The following is a 21,408-nucleotide window of genomic DNA, read 5'->3' on the forward strand; positions in this document are numbered from 1 at the left end:
CCTTGGTTATTTCAGAGCCATACTTCATGGAAATACTCCAGAGTCAATAAACTGGAAAAAAAAACAACAGGTAAATGGCTGGGTAATATGTGCAGGCAAAGCAGGACACTGCCCTTCCAGGACTGTGCTGAGGAGTTGGAGCCTTCTGATCAGAGCCCCACTTCCAGCAGGGAAGCGGCAGTGAGATGTTCCTAGAGCTCCTTACCTCTCTGACTCGAAGCCCGTCTGCTCCTCAAACAGCACAATATGGCGCTTCAGTCTCTGCCTTCGTACTTCACTGGTTGGGTTCCAGAACATTTCCATGTTCCCGTTTTTCAACTCATTTATATGCACTTCCCCATCCTGAGAAGGAAAATGAAGTGAAAAGGTTAATGACAATCAGAAACACACAGCAGAAAATAATCCTGACAAATGGAAGCTGCTTCCGGATGATGATCAGGGACAGGGCTTGCTTAGAAAGCTTCTGTCCTCCTCTACCCCATTAAATTTCACTGAACACTTCGTGAAAGTTCCTAAAATGAATGAGGCAAGGCATTCCTGTAAACACTAGCTGAATTAATCAGAGGAGAATTAGAAAGGGACCTGGTCCCTTCTGCTAGTCTTGTCCCCAGTCAAGGGTACCCAAAGAAGTCCTAGGATGCTCTTCTTTCCCCACTGTTCCTCCCAGGCACCAGCCAGCACATATGAACAAGATCCCTAGCTCCTTTTCTAGTCTATCTTCTATTCCTCAATGCCGAAATCTCATGCAAAGCCTACTGAAATACCAGCGTCTCTAGAAAGGAAAGCTAAAGCTGAGATACTCTTTCACACTTTTTTCTTCTTGTTTTATTTTCAGTTTAGCCAGACTTTTCTATTATTGCTCCTGAATTTCATTTAGTACTTCAAAATGCCCAGGGGTCTTTCGTCCTTATTCTTGACTAGTTTACTTGCGACCAACTATTAAGCAGCACTTTTCTGGTGTGAGGCTGGCTAGACAATATTGCTGTCTGCTCAACTATGCTGCTTCCCAGCCTTGCTCACAGAGGCAGAAGTGCCTCAGAGCCAGACTGGGTAGTTTACAGAGCATATAGTGAACAGCACAATGCTGACTGTGAGTGCAATGAACAAGACGATTACAGCTGCTGAAACAGCATGTGCCACTGGTGCCATTCAGCTGCCTGGACATGGTATAAGTATCACGCAAACCTTATTTAGGTCACGGCTATTGGCTTTACCTGTTGCTGCCTAATTTCTTTGCATCCCAGCTGCTGCATTACTTCCCCTGCCACAGTCCCTGATGCATGTCTCAAAGTCTATTCCCCACGTCTTCAGCTGTGAAACTCCTTCAGCCCTAAGGGACACTCATCCCTCCTCAAAGTCTCCCTAAGAACTTCCTCTGCCATGTCCTAAGGTGCCAGTTCCAGGACAGATCCCAGGTCCTCAAGAGATCCCAGCTATGGGTAGGAGGTGCCAGATAGGCACTACCAAACTTCACTACGTGCATCTCTAAGGGGCATATATACAAGCCTTCAGCTGCTGCTTTGATCCTGGGGCTGAGAATCATTGGGATTTGCTTCCCTTCTTTATTCCGGTGGGTTTTCAGGTCCTGAGGCAGAGAATCAGCCTTTCAGCTGCGAGCATTTTTGTCAGGAAATTCCCTCAGGTCAGCTGTCAGGAAGCCGGATGGGACAGAGAAAAGCCTGCAGAGCTCAGGAGACCAGACCAATATTCTCAGCACAGCAGCTATTCTATTCACAGCATGCAACTGCAGACAGCGGCTTATGGAGCCATTCTTTCAAAGCCATTTAACTTCTTTTATACATCCTTCTAATTTTGTGCACCACAACCAACCAGCACAAAGAACAAGGGAGGAATAAATTACTTTCAGGCTGATAAAATCCAAACACAGCAGACTGGAAGCTGAGCAGCACACAGCCCTGTGGCTCAGTGCCCCAGAGGAGCCACTTGATTACGTGCTCTCGTGGACAGTGTTCACAGGACCCACTGCAGACAAGGTACTCCACAGCCCAGCACAACTCACAATTGCCAAGGTTATCCTGCAGGAAAGGGAGCTCGGAATGGAAAAGCTACCCAGGCACAAGGAGCAAATTTCCTTCTATATGCCTAGAAAGGGCAAATCTCCGAATTTCAAAATGGTCATTAGCTTTTTATGTAAGAAGAAAGATTACGTCTGGGGAGGAGTTCAGTACCAAAGGCTATACCATGGTTAGGACCTCACTGTAGAAATGGCTTTATCCAGGCACATTTCACCTGACCTACTTTAAATACCTCTTTTAGGATGAGACAAATCTTGTCTCAGAAGTGGCAATTTCTATGGACTGGAAAGGGAGCACAGGTCAACTATAATGAAGATGTAGATGTCTAAATGTAGCTGAGATAAATACTGAAGTGTCCAGCCCAAAGCCAGGGCTCACTGCTTTTGCCTTGGTTACCAGGAGTTCCCAACCAAAACTCTAGACCAGATTCTTCACCATGGCAACTTTATTCTTGCTGGATTTTGGCTTAAGGATGTCTTTGAGTGATTCATTTGTGGGTGCTAGGTGTGCAAAGGTGCAAGCTGCTCTACTGACCAGTCTAAGCTGCCCATACAGGTGGACCCTCACTCTGTCCTTTACCTCATAAACAGAAGAATAACTGTCTTCTATCATAAAGGTTTGCTGTGAAAATAATCCATTTAAAATCCTGTGAAGTTCTTCCCTGATACTGCTGTAGCTGGGGAAGTATTGAATGCATCAAGACAAAAGGAAGCCTCACGATTTTCACAGTCACACATAAGACACACTACGTCTCCTGCCACCAGAGCTTGTCCTAAGTCTGGGACCCTAAATACATAGCCACTGGCTCTGATGGAAACCCTCCTTGCTGTTCCCAGCTTTGGCCCAGGCTCTGGGAGTGCAAGTGTTACTCACACTGCAAGTGGATGGGACTTTTAAAGTATAAATGACCTTGAAAGGTATGGCCGGAAAGCTCTGCTCTCCCACAGTCCCTGGGGATGTCAGGAAGAGGTAGGACATGGGCCATCTGCAGCTCCCACGCAGGGAGCCTGCCAGGGGCTGCCAGCCCTCACACACACCCTGCTACCATGCACACTTGAACTGCCAGCAACTTTGATTATCACGTTACCCAGTGTCCATTGAGACTCGCTAACACTTCTTCTCCTGATTTAATCTTCCCAGAGATTTGATTAATGCTTGTGCTGCCACCGAAGAAGGGCTGTCAGGGGAGAATAGAAATAGAAAATATGATCAGTCTAGTGAGAAATAGAAGGGAGCCAAACACAGTGATGCAGCAGGAGGGGAGGAAAGTGCAACCTGCTTGATTTCCACTATTTGTGGTAAAAGGTAGAAGGAATTCTAACATGGATTTGGACTGTCTAGCATTGTACCCTTCTCCTTTTGCTTACAATGTCAAAATCACTGTAGGAGCTGCAGGAAGGGAGATAAGCCTTCAGATGCATTAACATTCAGCAGTGCAAGACCTTGCCTTCATTGCAGATACACTTACTGTCAACTAGACGTTGGGATAAGTGTTATGTGGGCAAGCCCTTCTCATTGTCTGAATCACATTACAGTTTTCACCCTTATACTTGCAGGCTTGTCCAAAGAAAAGGAGCAGCACTAATGCAGTTGGTGACATCTCCTGCTTACGGAAAAGCAACAGCAGTGTGGCACTACTGACAGCTGCATCTGTGTGAAGGTTCCAGTGTGAAGAAGCTTTTGTCAGTGGCAAACAAAAAACCAAAAAGGGTATTTCCAGAGTCAGGGAAAAGATTCCCAGAACAATAGAAAATTCCCCTCACCTCCTCCTGCCAAACACAGGAAACAGCAGTGATAGAGTGACCAGCTCTTCCATTCAGGCCACACAACATTTCTTCAGACATTTTAGCAGTTACTTTCCAACAATGTTTGTGCAGAGGAACCTTTTTTTTTTTTTTTTTGATAACAATATAAAACCAGATTTCCCAAAACACCCATAGACAAAAAAATCATGAGTATCTCAAGGATCAAGGTATGCAATCCAGCAGAGAATGGGTACATATCCAAATTAATAACAAAGTTATGGGGTTTACCTTTAACTTCTCACAATTCTACTAAAAAAGGTGGCTAAGACATATTCAAAGCAGTGCACATAATTAAGCCACAGGGACCTTTCTAGGTCATGTTGGGACTAAGTGTATTGTTTTCAAGCCAGAAAAGAAGGGTCTGTATTTTAAACTCCAAAGTGTTTGTAGGTTTGAGATGACATTGACTGAAGTCAGGAAAATACTCCATTGGCCCCAACACAGTACATCAGGCCTTGGGAAGAACAGGCTTTAAAGACAAGTATACACAAATGTCAAGGAAGTACATGAGGCAACAGTTCACTTTGTAAGGGTAAATAAAGACAGAAAATTATTATTGCTCCCAGCAAAACACAGAAAACAGAAAAAGTCTGCAAAAGACTCTCCTAACTCCAGTAATCTCCCACATTTATGCTGGCTAAGGTTGCAGCTTTAAAGTCCTGCACGTTCTCAGTTCTTCCATCTTTTATTTTATGCCCAGGCAAAGAACTATTTGTTGGAACAGAAAAGGACTGGATGCTCCTTAAAAAGCAAGTTAACCGTACAGTAAAAGTTACAGGTCATCGCTTTCCCTCCTAAATTTTAATACACATAACTAAAGGAATGCTTAAAGATGTCTCCATTTTATCTGCATACCATAGATTTGCATCACCAGGCTTTCTAGGGGAGGGAACAGCTTCTTGATCAAGTCAATACAAGGCAATGACAGTGCGGCTTGTCAGTGTGATAGCCACACAAAATTAACTGCCTGAAAATGGGCTCTTGCCCCATCATCAAGGCAAGGTGCTGTAGCCTTGAGAAACGCATTCTCATTCATTCATTATTATATATTATTATATATTACTTCAAAGTTCATTCATTACCTGCAAGGTAAGAGTATGTATGAGATGGCTTCTGGAGAGCTACACTGAAGATCCACATCCTAACTTGCCTCAAAGTGGTTCATATTTTGCAAGCAGAAATAATTGTACTTTCCTAAACAGAATCCACACTGTCATTGCCAAACATACAGAACAGAGTTTGGCCAGTAGTCAGCTGGCTGGTAGTGAACAAGTCACGCATAAAACTTCGGCTTCTTAGGTTCTGATCAGTTGCGCTATGCAAAACTGATATGCAGAATGATGCCTCCTCTCTGGTACGCCACCCCATGGTGCATGCATACATTGCTGGTACATAAGTGATATGTGTATGATCAAACCTTGCCTGTAGTGCAGGGGCAAGCCTGAGACACACTCAAAACTGGGGCCAGAATGTCTCTTACCTTTAGCTTGAATTCCAGTTCTGCCCTGTGGTTAGTTTTCTCACAGTCGATGGTAACTTTCCCTCCAAGCTCCATTGTCATGGTACCGTATAAAAGTCCTGAAAGGGAAAAATGAGACTTACGGGAGGCTCCGATGGAAGCGATCTGCTTTCTCAACTCACAGTAGCTCTCACTGACATGCTGTGAAATTTCCTATTTGGCTTGAAGTTTTGAAAAGACAGAAACCAAAGCTTATAGGAAATGTCTCTTTACTATAAGCATGAAGAATCATCCCCCGAGTCCATATTCTCCATTAATTACACCAGCTAGGAAGTAGCTTGCCTTGCAGGTGCTGATAGCGCATGTGTGGCAAGCTGAAAGTGGGAAAGCAAAAATATCTAAAGCTGTGCCCAGCAACTTCGATTATACTAGTGTTGAAACAGACCCAGTTGCTTCACGCAAGGTGGATGGCGCAGGGAGGAGCTGTAATGGGATTCAGCAGAATCTGGGAAACTAGCAGTTATGCAGGGGACTCCTTTTTACATACGCTTACCATCTTCTCAAAAGGTTATTTCCAGTACAAAAAAAATGACAAGAAAAAGATCTGTGCACAAGACTAGTTCACAGAGGAAGTGATTTACAGAAGCCACTGTTTTCAGTTAGCTAGTCCCTCCATAAATATTAACTCGGAGGTCAACATGCCAAAACAAAAACTACTCAAAACCTGAAAATGGATCAAAGTGCTCAGGAAGTGATTTTTTATCACTGTGGTTGAAATGCCACCAGCACTTAACTTCTAAGGTGATAGGCGAAGTTACAGCAGTGAATCACAGCCACTCCCTAGTCTCAGCGCACACTCAGCTCAACAGAGCAAAGCCACACGGTAACAGGTATCAGCCTCACTGAGGCAGCTCATACACTGAGAAATATCATGATTAGAGCAACAAAGAAATCAGAAGAGAAGGCAGAAATTTTCTTTATTCTCAAAAGGCCAAAAAATACATCAAACAATTTCAGTATTAACATTAGAAAACCTTCTTATCCTCAGAAGCTCAGAAATGTTCTCATATTCTTTCCATCTTCACTTTATCTGCAGTGCATATATGCAGTATTTTTTTGTTTCTACATAGTGTTAAAACTAACTTAGATGGGCCTAATTCTGTCCTCAGCTCTGCACAGACAAATCAAGCAGACTTCTGTGAGGATCACCAGTCTTCTGCTGAGCGCTATGACTCGTGTGGAGCAACTGCTCCCTGGAATTACCAGTCCTTGTGGAGCCCGGTATTTGGAACAGAAGAAGAGAGCCAGTGCACCGTTAGTCAGTAAGATACCATTACATTATTCTTTCTGTTTGCTTCCTATTTGAACAGTCATAACTTACCTTTACAGTGGGCATATGGCATAGTAATTATATAGTCTTCCCCCCTGTTTAGAAACATAAGCTTTGCTTTCCCATCCAACAGTGCAGAAAGTGAGTTACCTAGAATTTAAAAGAACAAATACATATCTATTAAAAAATGCATTTTTCACTTAGTCACTCATCCTACTTTAGATAAACATTTCCTTTCAAATGTAGATGACTAATGAAAGAATAGATATGAAATGCTAATTCTTCAGGACCCTGCAAATCATTTACTGTTGGAGGCAGGCAGTTCTAATAAACTTCCTGCTGTATGGCTCATATTTGCTCTGGCGTTTAACCCCTGTCGCAGAAAGGCCAATAGATTAAATAAGTCATTCGTGGGATGCATAAAGCAATTCCAGTGCTTAGAAGTTTTTCAGGTCCCTTTGTGCTCACAGCTCTTCTGATTGTGTATTGTACTATGACAATCCCATATAGCAAATAGAACTGCCAGGACAGCAAGTGTTTCAGCAAGTACGTTTACCAGAGGATAGTACTGAAGAGGTGTTTGTCTAAACAAAAAACCTATTTCAAATAGCAACACTGTTTCACAGCCTGCAGCTGTGCTGTCTCCATTGCGATTAGAAGATTCCAGGGCATTTTGAAGCTCTAGGGTTCAACTGTCAGAAATCTGGGAGCTAGATGAATTGTTTTACTTATACAGAGGCGCTTGCAAAAGTCAGTTGGATCATCAGATAGCTACAAAATGACTCATCCATAAGCATATGCAAAGCAGTCTGACAACCAACTGCCCATACATTTTCAGGACCATTTGCTTTCTGAAAACCAGGTTTTTAAAGCTATTTGATTTTTTTATCCGATTTATTTATTTTTAACATCAGTGTGATCTCCCACTGAAATGGCAGAAATAGGGAAAACCCAGAAGAGCCAAGACAAGCAATTATGGTGGTTGATGTCTTACGCATTTCTTTGTTCTTAACTCTCAACACACTCAGGAGTGATTGAAAGGCAAACCAAAACCAATGCCATGATACTACCTGGAAGATGCCTAGGCTTAATGCCTTACCATAAAACTTGGACCTAGCTAGAATGCTGCCAGTAATGCAGAATCCATCCTTCCTATTGCTGACATGAAAAGCTGACACTGGTGGATGATGGGAGACCTAGAAGAAAAACCGGCACAGGTCATTTACAGCAGTCTTTACAGGCTAAGCAGAGCAGTGGGTGCATACATAGCCTCACACAGTGTTACACATGCTCTAGGCAAAGTGCAAGACAGAGGCCACAGGACTGACCAGAATCCTCTAAGCCATACCATTAACCTCAATGGCAAAGGAAGGAATATTATATGTGAGACGATTATATATGAGAACGTTATATAAGTGAACTTTCTTCCCTGCCCTGTATTTTCTTGTCCTCATGCATTTGAGATCACTTTAGGCCAACAGGTACACTGTCAGATTTTCAACACAATAAATGACAGTGCAGAACTTTTTGGCAGCATCTGAATAACTTCCATAAAATGGATGCTATGGCTGAAATAAAACAAAGCAAAATAATAATTCTCTGATTAAATAGGAAAAAAATGCATGTGAAACAGGGAGTTCCTATACCAAAGTCCAGATGGTCCTCAGATCCCTTTATTAACACTGTATATCTCAAACTCAATTTTGTCAGGCCAGTTTACTTGTGAGCTCTGCCCTTCATTTATCCTCCAAGACACAGAAATAAGCCCTTAATTCACTCCTACTAAAATTATTACAAAAAACTTAGAAATAAAGGAAGGTAGGATCTGGTTATGTGTTTTATGCCCCTTTTGACAGAGGCAACACAAACCATGTTTTATGAAAAATAAGGAAACAGTACGGCAGAATCCAATGGAAAAGGTCTTTATTGAAGAGGCTAATGTTACATAGGGGATACTTGTTTTTATAGTCTTGAGCACTCACTCAAGCTCGCATGATATATGTAAATCTTAAAAGAAAAAAGATTAGCAGCTGGTTTACCCAATGTCCCACTCTGGATGCTTACAGAGAACTCCAAGTTCCTATCCCAGGTGAGATGAGGAGCATTTTCCTATGCATGGGGGTGCAAGCAGGCTGCTGTTTGCAACACCTGAGCATTCAAATACATAAAGCAACTTACTTGTTCTGCTATGTAAAATGTGTGACTGTTTGTCTGAGGATGAAACCAACAGCAGCGAAACGTCTCTCCCAGAATAGGGTTGTATGGCTTTTTTATTCCCTGAAAAACAAAGCAACCAAAGCCTGCTACAAATGAAGATTTGCAATCCAACTCTACAGAGATGGCCACAAAACTGTGTAATTATTTCTCCCCTGATGTTTTAAACTAAGTCAATCACAAGAATAAAAACTGAAGAACCAATTATATATATCATAGAATCATAGAATAGTTAGGTTTGGAAAGGACCTTAAGATCATCTAGTTCCAACCCCCCTGCCATGGGCAGGGACACCTCACACTAAACCAGGTCGCCCAAGGCTCTGTCCAGCCTGGCCCTGAACACTGCCAGGGATGGAGCATTCACAACTTCTTTGGGCAACCCATTCCAGTGCTTCACCACCCTCACTGTAAAGAACTTCTTCCTTATATCTAATCTAAACTTCCCCTGTTTAAGTTTAAACCCATTACCCCTTGTCCTACCACTACAGTCCCCAACGAAGAGTCCCTCCCCAGCATCCTTATAGGCCCCCTTCAGATACTGGAAGGCTGCTATGAGGTCTCCATGCAGCCTTCTCTTCTCCAGGCTGAACAGCCCCAACTCTCTCAGCCTGTCTTCATATGGGAGGTGCTCCAGCCCTCTTATCATCCTCGTGGCCCTCCTCTGGACTTGCTCCAACAGCTCCATGTCCTTTTTATGTTGAGGACATGTCCTGGGTTCAGCTACAGCAGTCATTTTTTCTCCTTCTTAGTAGCTGGTGCAGTGCTGTGTTTTCGACTTTCAGCCTGGGAACAACGCTGATAACACCGATGTTTTTAGTTGTTGCTAAGTAATGTTTGTTCTGACCAAGGACTTTCTCAGTCTCATGCTTTGCCAGGGAGGAGGGGAAGCCGGGAGGAAGCAGAGACAGGACACCTGACCCAAACTAGCCAAAGGGGTACTCCATACCATAGCATGTCATGCCCAGTATATAAACCGGGGGCAGTTACCCGAAGGCCCAGATCGCTGCTTAGGTTGGGCTGGGTATCGGTCAGCGGGTGGTGAGCAATTGTATTCTCTCCCCTTGTTGTTTCCCTTATCATTATTGTTATTGGTGATAGCAGTAGTGGGTTTGTATTATACCTTAGTTACGGGACTGCTCTTATCTCAACTCGTGGGAGTTACATTCTTATGATTCTCCTCCCCATCCCTCCAGGAGCGGGGAGAGGAAGAAGGAGCAGAGTGAGCGAGCAGCTGCGTGGTTCTGAGTTACCAGCTGGGCTTAAACCACGACAGGACACCAGAACTGTACACAATACTCCAAGTGAGGTCTCAGGAGAGCAGAGTAGAGGGGCAGGATCACCTCCTTTGACTGCTGGTCACGCTGCTTTTGATGCAGCCCAGGATACGGTTGGCTTTCTGGGCTGCGAGCACACACTGAAGCCGGCTCATGTTCAGTTTCTCATCAACCAACACCCCCAAGTCCTTCTCTGCAGGGCTGCTCTGAATCTCTTCTTTGCCCAACCTGTAGCTGTGCCTGGGATTGCCCCGACCCAGGTGTAGGACCTTATACTTAGCTTGGTCAAATAACCTCTTAATCTAATTTTTTAATCTGAGCCATGGGTTCATCTGCTATTCTCACCAACTTAATCTTCAATACTGCCTGACCAAAGCTTTACAAGATGATCAAACTTTGATATGCACCTGCTGCATATGGTAGCAGAAATAATAATGTGGAAACATGGCACTATGGTACTAATAGGCCTGAAAAAAAGAGAGGAATGTGCTTTGAGCGAAGGGAAAAATCTTGCATCCGAGAACATGTTACTTGTTGATGACTAGTTTTGCCTTGTAACTGTCCAGTGCAAAGGCTCTGAGGTTGATCAACCCTATTTTGCATTCAGCATCTACTCTGAAACCAAATGCAACTTCAGTATTAAAAGTAATGGTAGGAGTCTTCTGAATAACAGAAGAGGTAATGTGTCAAAGGAGAGGCAATAAATACACAGCCACAACAGAAGATATAAATGCCCTTTACAATCCCAACTTAATGCATTCTTTTACCTTTGGCTTCTTATAGAAGCCGGACAGATACCACCTCAAAACTTGCTTCATTCGACTGTATGGATCATCTTCAAGGACAGCCCTGCAGGACAGAACATAAAATGCTCTTTATACTGTTCACACATCATATTCATTTCATACCGGTATAATAACATTAATTCCAGTAGTATTTCCCCAGTACTAAATGGAAGTAACTTTTGTGCTGCTGCCAGAAAAGGTATCTGCCAGCTTAGAAAGTGGCACCCCTCGCTGTGCACTCCTGCCAAAAGCCTAATAAAATTTCTGGAGTGTATCAGGTTTGATGGGACATTCATGTGTGTTAATGTGGAACTGCTACTCACACTAGCATTTAGTTACAGCCAATAGTACATTGTGAGCCATACAAACAACACTCATGCCACCAAAATCGAAGACAATTCTATTTTCCTTTTTCTTTGTTTCCCTTTTCCTTAAAAGATCTTTAAAGCTGACGTGCTTGCTACATGGCCTTTTTCAGTACTTTGAGATTTCATACAATAATTTAGGTTGGAAGGGACTTCTCAAGGTCATCTCCTCCAACCCCTCCCTACTCAAAGATGACGTGGGAAGTAAACATAAACAACCATTCCATTAGTACACATTTGGAAGTAAATATTTCCAACCATCTAGTCAGATTTGAAAATTAACTTTGCAAAATCCACTTAGAAGGATCATCCATACCACAAAGAGCTTTATTTAACAAAATCTCCAAAGCTCTTGAAGTTTTCTTAGTTCTCAGCACTGAGGAGAACCATTTCCTTAACTTCGGATGTTACAAATACCACAAAGCTTGAAAATACCACCATTCTAAAATTACCCAGAGGCAGTAGAACAAACATGAGTAACCAGTGCTGCTATTTGAATATTGCACACACTGGTTTTAAAATACAGCAGGCATATCTCATTGAGAAGGCTGGTCCTTCCTATCCGCAAGCATAACATTTTCTATTTTCTACTCTGCTGCTCCCAGCAGGTTCACTGATCAATAGTGTTGAAAGACGTTTCTTATCTGCTTATCAACCAACATAATTATATTGCTTTTGGGGCAGAAGTGCTTAAGAATTCTGTTTGCTCTGTTCTATTCCCCTCTGTACACAAAGAGCAGAAGGTGGCACAGCTCTGCCACAAGGTGCTCAAAGGCATGAGCTGAATCCCAACCAGTTCCAGCCAATGCTGGCAAACATGTGCATGTGCAAAGGTCGTTTTGTCCACAGTTTAATCATTTTCCTTGCCCCTCACTTGCAGCAGTCTATCTTTAAAAGGTCACTGCAGCTGGTGCCTTGCTTGATTTACACTGAATCCAGTGACCTAGGTATGATTTGGGAGCCTTTCAGGCATACAAACGCGCTCCAGCCAGCACCAAGCTAACACCGTAACACATATTCACAAATACAAGAAAAATGTCCATGTTGGGCACACTCTGCATGCTGCTTACTGGGAAAGCAGGTCAGCATGGTAGTAATAATCAGAGAGTTTGTTAAGGAACGAGCGTGGCTCCAGGATGAAGGTGGGCAGCACCACCCGTGACAGGTCCATGCCAGGCCGCAGCTGCTTCAGCAGGATCCACATCAGGCTCTTGTTCTCCTCAGAGACAGTTTCTGTTTGAGATGATTCACCTGTCTATGATAGGAAAAGGGAAGTTCAGGGCAGAAACAGGAAAACCACTTCTTGCAGATGCATTTACTTGTGGGATCCAAGCTCACCCAGGCATACCTGGCCCTGGCACAAGGGTGGATGCTCAGCTACACTACTGCAAAGAAACATCAGCTCTGTCCCAGGAGAAGGGAATCTCCAAAGCACTCAAGTGAGTAGCAGAGAAAGCCCTGGGCCTCTGTGAGAGCTGGCATGAGGCAGGGAGCACACCACCACTCTTTCCTGAGCTATTGGCTCCACACACCTGGACCAACATTAATCAAGAGGAGTCTGCACTGCAGTCCCTCAGGAGGTGTGGACATGCCCAAGGCTGTTACAGCATCCCTGTGGCCTGGTGGGATGCATACAAGAAGCTCCCCTCAGACACATTCTCAGCAAATGACAGACTGTAAGATTTAGCATTATACGTGTAGAAAAATTTAAGGGATAAATGAGTAATCAACAAAGAACAGAAACAGTCCTCCAAGTTCTAAATGAGACAAACTGGTAGCATACGTACAAGTAAAGGCCTGCGACATGCGCAAAACTGCAGCACCCCACAACGCTGCACAGAAGTGCAGGTAACAGTAAAAAAGCCAGGGATTCTGTTGGGTTTCAGCTATAACTCTGTAGTTCCTATGGATTCAATGGGGCTACATAATGTGTAACATGGGAGGATGGGGGTGGTTGGGCTGTGGAAAGGAGGAGGCAAAACTGAACTCCTCCTTGCACCTCTGCAAGGTGGTATGGCAGAGGCAATCTTTTGTAGTCTTTCATATAGGTTGTCCTGCTACTAGAAGTCTGTGGACAAACAAACAGCAGTAATATAATCTGCGTGAGGGATACCTAATCGACCTCAATGTTTTATCACTCAGTGAAACACAGAGTGTAATTAGGATATATTTAACTATATTTGTTTCCTCAATATTAGTTTTACACTTTCAGGAAAGCATTGAAAGAGGAAAGGGTCTAGAGCACAAGTCTTATAAGGAGCAGCTGAGGGAACTGGGGTTGTTTAGTCTGGAGAAAAGGAGGCTGACAGGAGACCTTACCGCTTTCTATAACTACCTGAAAGGAGGCTGTAGCAAGGCAGGTGTCAGTCTCTTTTCTCCCTCAAGCAATAGGGTGAGAGGAAACAGCCTCAAGTTGTGGCAGGGGAGGTTCAGACTGGGTATTAGGAAAAATTTCTTCATTGAGAGGGTTGTCAAGCACTGGAACAGGCTGCCCAGGGAAGTGGTTGAGTCACCATCCCTGGAAACATTTAAAAGCTGTGTAGACGTGGCACTTAGGAACACAGTTCAGTGGTGGACTTGGCAGTGTTGGGTTTGTGGTTGGAGTCAGTGATCTTAAGGGTCTTTTCCAACCTAAATGATTCTATGATTCTTAGAAAGAAACAGCTTTCCAGCAAAGCTGTTTTCTTTGAAGCACCAGCAAGACTTCAGCTTCCTTGCTCAAAGTAATATGCAACAGAGTGCTCAGAATCCTCCCAGCACTGCAGCAGAGCTCCCCAGCTGCTTGCCCACACTAATTCTCACCCAACATGCTTGGATCCCCCCAGCTCCCTGTTGCTGCCTTCCTCAGAGGTGTCACAGCGGCATCCAGCTAACAAAGGCTCTTATATGGAACAGAAATGCATCCTCCTGCTGCTAAATGACAAGAGAAATGGCTTTCCTACAAGAAAATGTCATTTAGAAATCAAGTGGCTCAAATGCTCCATTATGACACACAAAAAGGATGTTCCATGAATAAGAAAGAAAAGGAAAGTATCATATTTTGTATCATGCAAGGACTGAGCATCCTAATTGGCCAGCACACATGCCCAGAATAATAATTCTCCCTCCCGCTGGCTCCACAAAGCACTGTGCCAATGCTGTGTGGCTCTTTAATGCAATAACTGGTTAAAGCAATCGCTGATGCTGGAAACACGCCAAAGCACTGTAGCAGAGCTGCTGTTCATAATGTATAATTATTAGAGCACATGACAATTCAACATAATTTAGCAGAAAGCTGTGCATTCCTTTATCTGTAAAACACTGGAACTCTCAAAGCTAGTTCTTAACTGCCATGTACCTAAAAGTCTGAATGACAAATACTCAAATACTATGAACAGAGACATGTTAACAGAAACAAGCAATTATAAAAATTTTTTTTTTCTCTCACCTCCCCAAATTCCTCATATATCTGTTCAATATAAGTCGTCCCGTTCCTTCCCGGAGAGACCTCTCCATGGATTTCTGACTGATCGCTCTCGCTTTCATTTGTTTTCCGGCTGCTCTCATGCATTTCATTCTCTGACTCTTCTACGTTGTCTCTCTCAGACTTGTCCGAAAAAGCATCATTTTCCAAATGGTGGTGGTTCTCCAGGGCTGATTCATTCAAACTGCAACACACAGTTCATTACTTGCTTCAGTTTGATCTACAAAGCCAGATTACTTAAGGCCTTTTAGAGAAGGTAAAAACACCCTCTAAAAATAGGGAGTGCTGCCCAGGAGAGTATAAGACACTGATTTCATGAAAAGCATGTTTTTTTTGTGCAAACAGTGAGATATTTTCCATCAAAATTCTTCCCTGCAAACTGCACTTCACAAAATGTGCCACACAGCTTCACTTAACCCTTATGCAGAACTGCCACTGGCTCTGGATTGGAGCCCACATACCAGAGAGATACAGAGCACACACTAACTGTACACTACTGATTAGAGAACTGAAGTGCCAATCAGGAGAGGTCTTTTCCCTTTACCAAAGCAAATCAGTGGATTGTAGCATATGGGAAAAATATGACATTATAGGGTACTTTTTTTTTTCCAGTACTATTGCTACTTCATTTCAACAGATGGTGGTCCTAAGTCAGCCCTGCACTAAAAAAGGGGAATTTAAAAATCAATGGAAGCAACTATTTTCACACAGATACAGACATGAACTAACCTGGGGAATGTGCTTTCCCTAGACAATGCTGTTGGGAAGAACTGAGTTGAAAGCATGGACTAGACAATCACACATAAGAAGAATATCCAGATTATAACAGCATCCAAGGGAAACTGTGGAAGGTGTAGCAAGCTTCATGCCCAGTGACCTAGGCTTTAGAAAATGAGGAGAAAGCCAAAATTTCTCTCTCAAAGTAGCCTATAGAATCTCCATTTGATAAAACAGATGCAGTTCATATGGCAGATGGCAAACATGATTAGATGGGCCAGAGGTCAGACGCTGAAAAGTATTCACTAAATGCCTTTTTTCCAAGTGATATTTAGCATGAGCTTCAGTTTTCCCTAGTCATACATGTCTTTGCACACGCATTACCTCTTTCATGATCTGGCCTGGCCTAGCCTAGCTTTCAGGTGCTGACCTTCTCAGCTCTGCCTTTCTCTGAAAATTCCTTACCCAAGTCCTCATGCAAAATTGCTCTTGGATAGAACAATTAAGAAAAGATTTCCAGCTATGCAAGGAGTTCCAGAGGATCTAAACAGGCCCTGGATCTTGAAGAGTGTTGTTACTTCCTGTAGTTCATTTCCCCCTCAATGCAGGATTTCTCTCCTCAGTACATGGGAATGTTCTGTTAAGCTTGAAGCCTCTCCAAGATGGGCCTTTTCTCAGGTCATATGGGGTATGTTCCAATTTTGATGTTGTTCTCTCCCCTCCTCTTCCCCCCGCCTTTAATTTATTTATTTATTTATTTTAAATATAGTTAGGCATTGCTAGTTAGAGCCAGATTTAAAAAAAACATCAGATGAGTCAGAACACAGAACTGGCACCAGCTTTTCAGAAGATCTCAGCTTCTAACTATGCGCTGAAATAAGCTCATGATTTTTAACACGCCAAGCAAGCCACACTGTGACAGTCACAGCTCAGTTTCCGGAGAAACTCAGTTTCTAGAGTTCTTCTGAAAGTGTTGTCTACAGCTTGCTGTGGCTTTAGAAAATCTTTCTTTTAATTCAATTTGTGCATATATATATGTACGTATGCATAAATGTCTATGTGTATAGATATATAAAAAACTACAGTTTTTTTTTAATTTACAGTTTTACTGCAAGATAGAACTAAGATCACAAATCAGATAGTTAATGACCACTATAGTCTAGCACTAATAATTTGCAACTAGATGTTATGTGTCTTCATTGTTCTAGTGCCAGATGCTACTTCTTTTTAGCAACCGGCAAGTGTAACGACTGATAACCAAATATACTGGAAGCACAGATGATAACACATGCATGAAATTAATATAATAAAGAAGAAAAAAGGTGAGGATGGAGCTGTTCAGAGAGATCATCCCATGATTCCTCAGCACAGATACTTCCTGGATGGTAGGTCCAGGAAGTTATTAGTGGCTGATCATTTAAACAGCTAATTTATTTCTTAATTTTTCAGTGATCAGCTAAATATGAGTGTTCATGATTTCTATGCTCCCTGACTTAGTGAAAGTTTTCTCCATGGGGTAAAAGTGTTTGAAAGAACAGTTCATTGCAAGGCTTATGGTTCATGGCTGAGAAGAAGCACTATTCTATTTCACATTTGTAAGAAAAGCAAGTGTTACTCAGTGTCACCTGCCTCACCTTTGAGAAATATCTGAAGTTTCAGTGGAGCAAATAACTCTTTTTTAGTTTCTTCTGCTCCCTCCCATTATTTTTTAAGAATTTCAGATTTAGTTCAAGAGGGAATTAGATTAACATGAAATCCCACTCAACTGTGCACTGATTATCCACCAGCCACAAACAAAGCAAGACTTAACACATTCAAAGCCCAGGTGCCCCTCTAGGGAACCGAAGGGAAAACAGATGCTTCTCATTCTGACGAACAAATCTGAGATGTTGAAGTGGAGCCAGGCTCTTATAATCCTCCAAACAGGATCATCACTGAATATGTATGATATGCTAAAAACAAAAGCCACACCATGAGTTTGTACTAAAATCAATGTAAAGACCTCCCAGGGGCTTTGGACCAGGCTTTTAAAAGCCAGAAAGGAATGATTTTGCTAAAAGTCAGCACTGGATTTCCACCATGAACATGAATAACTTGCCATTTCTCATGGCTAATTTACTGTTTCAGCATATTGGAGCTGTCTTATACCAGTGTTTTATTCTCTAGTGGCATTCCTGGAAACTTCAGTCAGTGACCAGGACTTCTTTGGCCTTGATACTGCTTTTCTGCACAAAGCAAAAAAATCCATTTGGCTCCTGTCAAACAAGTAAACCAGCCAGGCTCCTGGGGTTGCTCCTGGAGAAAAGACATACAAGCCACAAGAAATACAATTTCATATTAAAAAGAAGAGTGCTTGGTGCCCTAAAGGCCTCTTGTCTAAAATCACAGATTTACACAGTACTTTAGCTTTTGATTCACTCGCACAGTTCCCTCCCTCTCATTTTTATATGCTACTAAAGACACAGATTGTAAAATCACTGTACAATCTTGACTTCTTTCCCAGCAGGAAAGGAGCAAAACAGCCAGCAGACAAATGCAACTTTGGCTCAATGGAAGATTGCCTTTGCCAGCTCCCTTGGGTTTTGTTCTCCCTATAATATGCATCATCTCCCTTTTCTTTTTCTTTTCTTGACAGAGTAGTTTGGCTAATTTGAAGGTAGAGTTAAATGTAATTAACTGGCCCCCTAACAACAGCATGCCAATTTAATTGGTAAGATTCCCTGTAGGGAAGGCATTTAATTAGAATGATTGAATCCCTATGAGGAAGCCACTCAGTGGCAAAACAAAAACCCTTTGCTCAGCATTTGTAGAGTTTTGGGTTTGCATTTTCCCTTGTTTAAATGTTCTTTATTCCATGAGGATGACAGCAAGTTGTCCCCCTCTCCCACAACCATCAAACTCCCCTGGTCTTTAAGCACTGGGGAAAGTCTGGGTACCAGTGGTAGGACACAGAAACCAGAGTGTATTGCCCAGACAACCAGACGCTGAACACCCACCTTGAACCAGACTCAGCTAAAATCTGAGCCTGTCAAAAAATCTGGCTCCAATTGTGGGTATTCTGTCCTCCTGAAAACTCTGCCACGCGTGCTACTGCTGAGCCCCATAATTCAAGAAGGCTTTAATGTTGAACAACTAAGAGGTGAAAGAGAGGCATTGTTTAAGTGTCATATACACATCATATTTTGAAGAAATACTTTAATACAGTTTTAACTCTCCTTCTGCACTTCCTTACAGTAGCCATGGGTCTGCCTGAATGTTCTCAGTGCCACAGGCTCCGTTTTAATACTGGACTGCTGTACCCACATCAATTAGCTGAAAAACAAGTCCACTGCATTCCTAGATTCAACATCACAGCAAGCACAGTCTTAAGAGACTCTCTCTTAGGCAGAAAGAAATTAGAAAGTATTATGGAAGAAGCCCAAGAACAATAGAAGTATTTGCACAAGTAGTGGGGCCCATGCCCTGGTAACACATCAGATTTCCTTCTCTTCTCCCATTGCTCTTCAATAAAGCTCTTCAATCTGTACCTAAAAAACCAAACAGCAGGACTGGAAAACACATGCTGGGAATACCAGAGTATCTGAGAGCAAAGGGCAGACCAAACTGCTGCCATCGCTTTGGTCCCATGTTACCAGAGAGACCTCAACACTCTGAAGAGGACTCAGATCACTGATGTTATAACAGAGCCTAAGAAAACCACTTAAAGGTGAAGTCCCTCTGTGCCAGGGATCACCTTTGCAGACTGCAAGAATTCCTACCCTAAAAACTGTGCAACCAATGGTGCACTGCTGTGAGTTCTAAGAGTCAAATTCCTATCAGCAGAACTAGAAACAGACACATCTCCCAGTTGCCACTTCAAGACCAAGTGTCTATACCAGAGGGATTTTTGAAGTTGCCTATTTAGCTATAAGCAACAAATAAGGCCTGGGTTTTTTTAATGCTTACAGAGCTTCGATGTGAATTTTTCCAAAATGCTGCAGTAATGCTAGGAATATGAATAGAAAGAAGGCTGCGGGGGCTTTTTTCCCTCATGCAAAAATTTATCTGATGCATCAAGGAACAAACTGGAAACCACTCAAAATTCCTGTAAAAAGAGAAAGTAATTATAAAACTAAGGATGCAGTGTGTGTACTCTGCTGACCATCACACAGTATTATTAGAAAAGAGAACATATTATTGAGAAAATAGATCAGACTCACAGCCATATGTGCTAGCCAACAGACAGACATTGCTAGTGATTGTGCCTGTGTAACTACAGGTCTATTCTAGTGGTTAGTTTCTGCAGTCTTCACTTAGGCAAGCCATTTTTCACGCTGGCATGTCCAGACAGCATTTTAGCCCGGGAACACAGCTGAGGTCCCCCCCCAGTTTGTGTGCTCAAGCATTAGGTGACAACAAACCTCATACGACCAAACACATACATTAGTGGTGGCTGCAGGAGATGAATATACAGGCTGCTTTTTCAAAGAGGTTGTAGTGGACCCTGGCAGGACAATACCGAAGTTAAAGGAATCACCGAGTGTGAGCCATGCAAAACCTCTCTGTGCATTAAGAAGTGATAGCCCCATCTTACTGGAAGAACTCCTGGTCCGAGATAGTGCTTGTGTGCAAGAGGTGGTTGAGCCCCACATGGGCAGAATCGCTCGAGCAGTTCATTTCTCCATCCTTTCCCTGCTTGGAGGCACTGAGCCGGAAGAGGCTGGAGCAACGCAGGGCAAGTTCCAAAGCATCCAGCCAGCATCGGCCTGTGAAAACAAAAGGAAATATTTAAGAACAGGAAAGTAAATAAGACAATTCATGCACTGCTTCTCAAAAGCTTCTTTCCTGGGAGTAAAACTCACTGTGATCCGGGAAATCACTGTGTACAATAACCTGGTTTTCATGTATATAATCCCTAGGTTATCTTACCAGAAATGGTGTGGTTTAGTGGCTGCACAAGTGACACATCTGCACTGGTAATACAGTGGGATGCTCACCCCAACTCGCCCTTCCCTAATAGCATCTCTTTTTCTGATCGCCCACAACCTGTTCACATCCCCTTTTGCCTCTTTCTGATTTTGACAGAGATGCAGGAAATGTGTATGGATATGGTGCTTTGAAATCACCTAGCAGCTCATGCCTGCCAGTAATGCTTCCAAAAAGACATTCAGGTTTTGTCATCACTATCACACACATGACCTAATGGCAGGGAGATACCCAGGCACTGCGCTGTGCAGGAGAGGCCCCTGCTTGGTATGGGATCACTGAACTCCAAGCCAGCTTGCGTGTCCCACACAGGGTGTAGTGCTGCAGTAACAGTCACTCCGTACAAGAACCACGATGATCAGTACTTGCCAGAGTGATTAAGGATAGAGGGAGCTGCTTGTCAGGCTGTTTACTTTTCCTTTTTCTCTTTATTTTTCTTGCTTTTCTTCCCTTCTTCTCCCTGCCCAGTCCATTAGATAATCTGTGTGGAGCATCAGTTTTTCTTATTTTGTCACAAAAATTCATTACCTGGAGAGTCTCCTTTGCAAACACCAGAAATTATAAACACGGCACGGAGACAAGACAAACTGCAGTTCTATGCACAGCCTCACTGGATTTTCTTAAGGCCTGCATAGGTCTCAGAGGCAGGCAGCAAATGAAGAAGCACAGGAATCCAAACTGAGCCTTAGCTTCTTTTAAAAGGATCCATACAAGACTATAAAGCTGCGTGTCAGTGTTAAAGCATAACTACCACAATGCTGGAGTCACCGTATTCTTGGAAGCACCTGAAAATAGCCTGCTTCTGTAGTGCAGTCATTAATGAGGCCAGAACACCTGCAAATTGGCTGAACATTCAAGTGTTGAGGTATCATGGGAGTTACCCTCTAATTTCAACCATGTAAAACAGAGCTTTTCATTACACTCCTCAGAATATATTTTGCAATAATTAGAAGTGTACTTGAGAGGCAGTGAAGAAAACAAAAGGATTTTGTT

At 42.9% G+C, this 21,408-nt stretch overlaps 1 protein-coding gene across 5 annotated transcripts in view; it reads right to left on the reverse strand.

Moving 5' to 3' along the window:
• The window catches only part of OSBPL5 (oxysterol binding protein like 5), a 179,470-nt gene that overhangs the window by 7,687 nt on the left and 150,375 nt on the right, over positions 1-21,408 (reverse strand). For all 5 annotated transcript variants that reach the window (XM_030484015.1, XM_030484018.1, XM_030484017.1 and 2 more), the window contains exons 8-17: positions 20,024-20,195; positions 14,698-14,917; positions 12,341-12,525; positions 10,888-10,969; positions 8,809-8,907; positions 7,730-7,826; positions 6,682-6,780; positions 5,322-5,419; positions 3,124-3,213; positions 206-342 (exon numbers count right to left, since the gene is read on the reverse strand). In XM_030484015.1, the coding sequence (XP_030339875.1) occupies positions 206-342; positions 3,124-3,213; positions 5,322-5,419; positions 6,682-6,780; positions 7,730-7,826; positions 8,809-8,907; positions 10,888-10,969; positions 12,341-12,525; positions 14,698-14,917; positions 20,024-20,195 (1,279 nt within the window). The remainder of the gene's footprint in view (positions 1-205; positions 343-3,123; positions 3,214-5,321; positions 5,420-6,681; positions 6,781-7,729; positions 7,827-8,808; positions 8,908-10,887; positions 10,970-12,340; positions 12,526-14,697; positions 14,918-20,023; positions 20,196-21,408) is intronic.

This window comes from Strigops habroptila, chromosome 4 (assembly GCF_004027225.2).
Source record: "Strigops habroptila isolate Jane chromosome 4, bStrHab1.2.pri, whole genome shotgun sequence".
Taxonomy (NCBI): Eukaryota; Metazoa; Chordata; class Aves; order Psittaciformes; family Psittacidae; genus Strigops; species Strigops habroptila.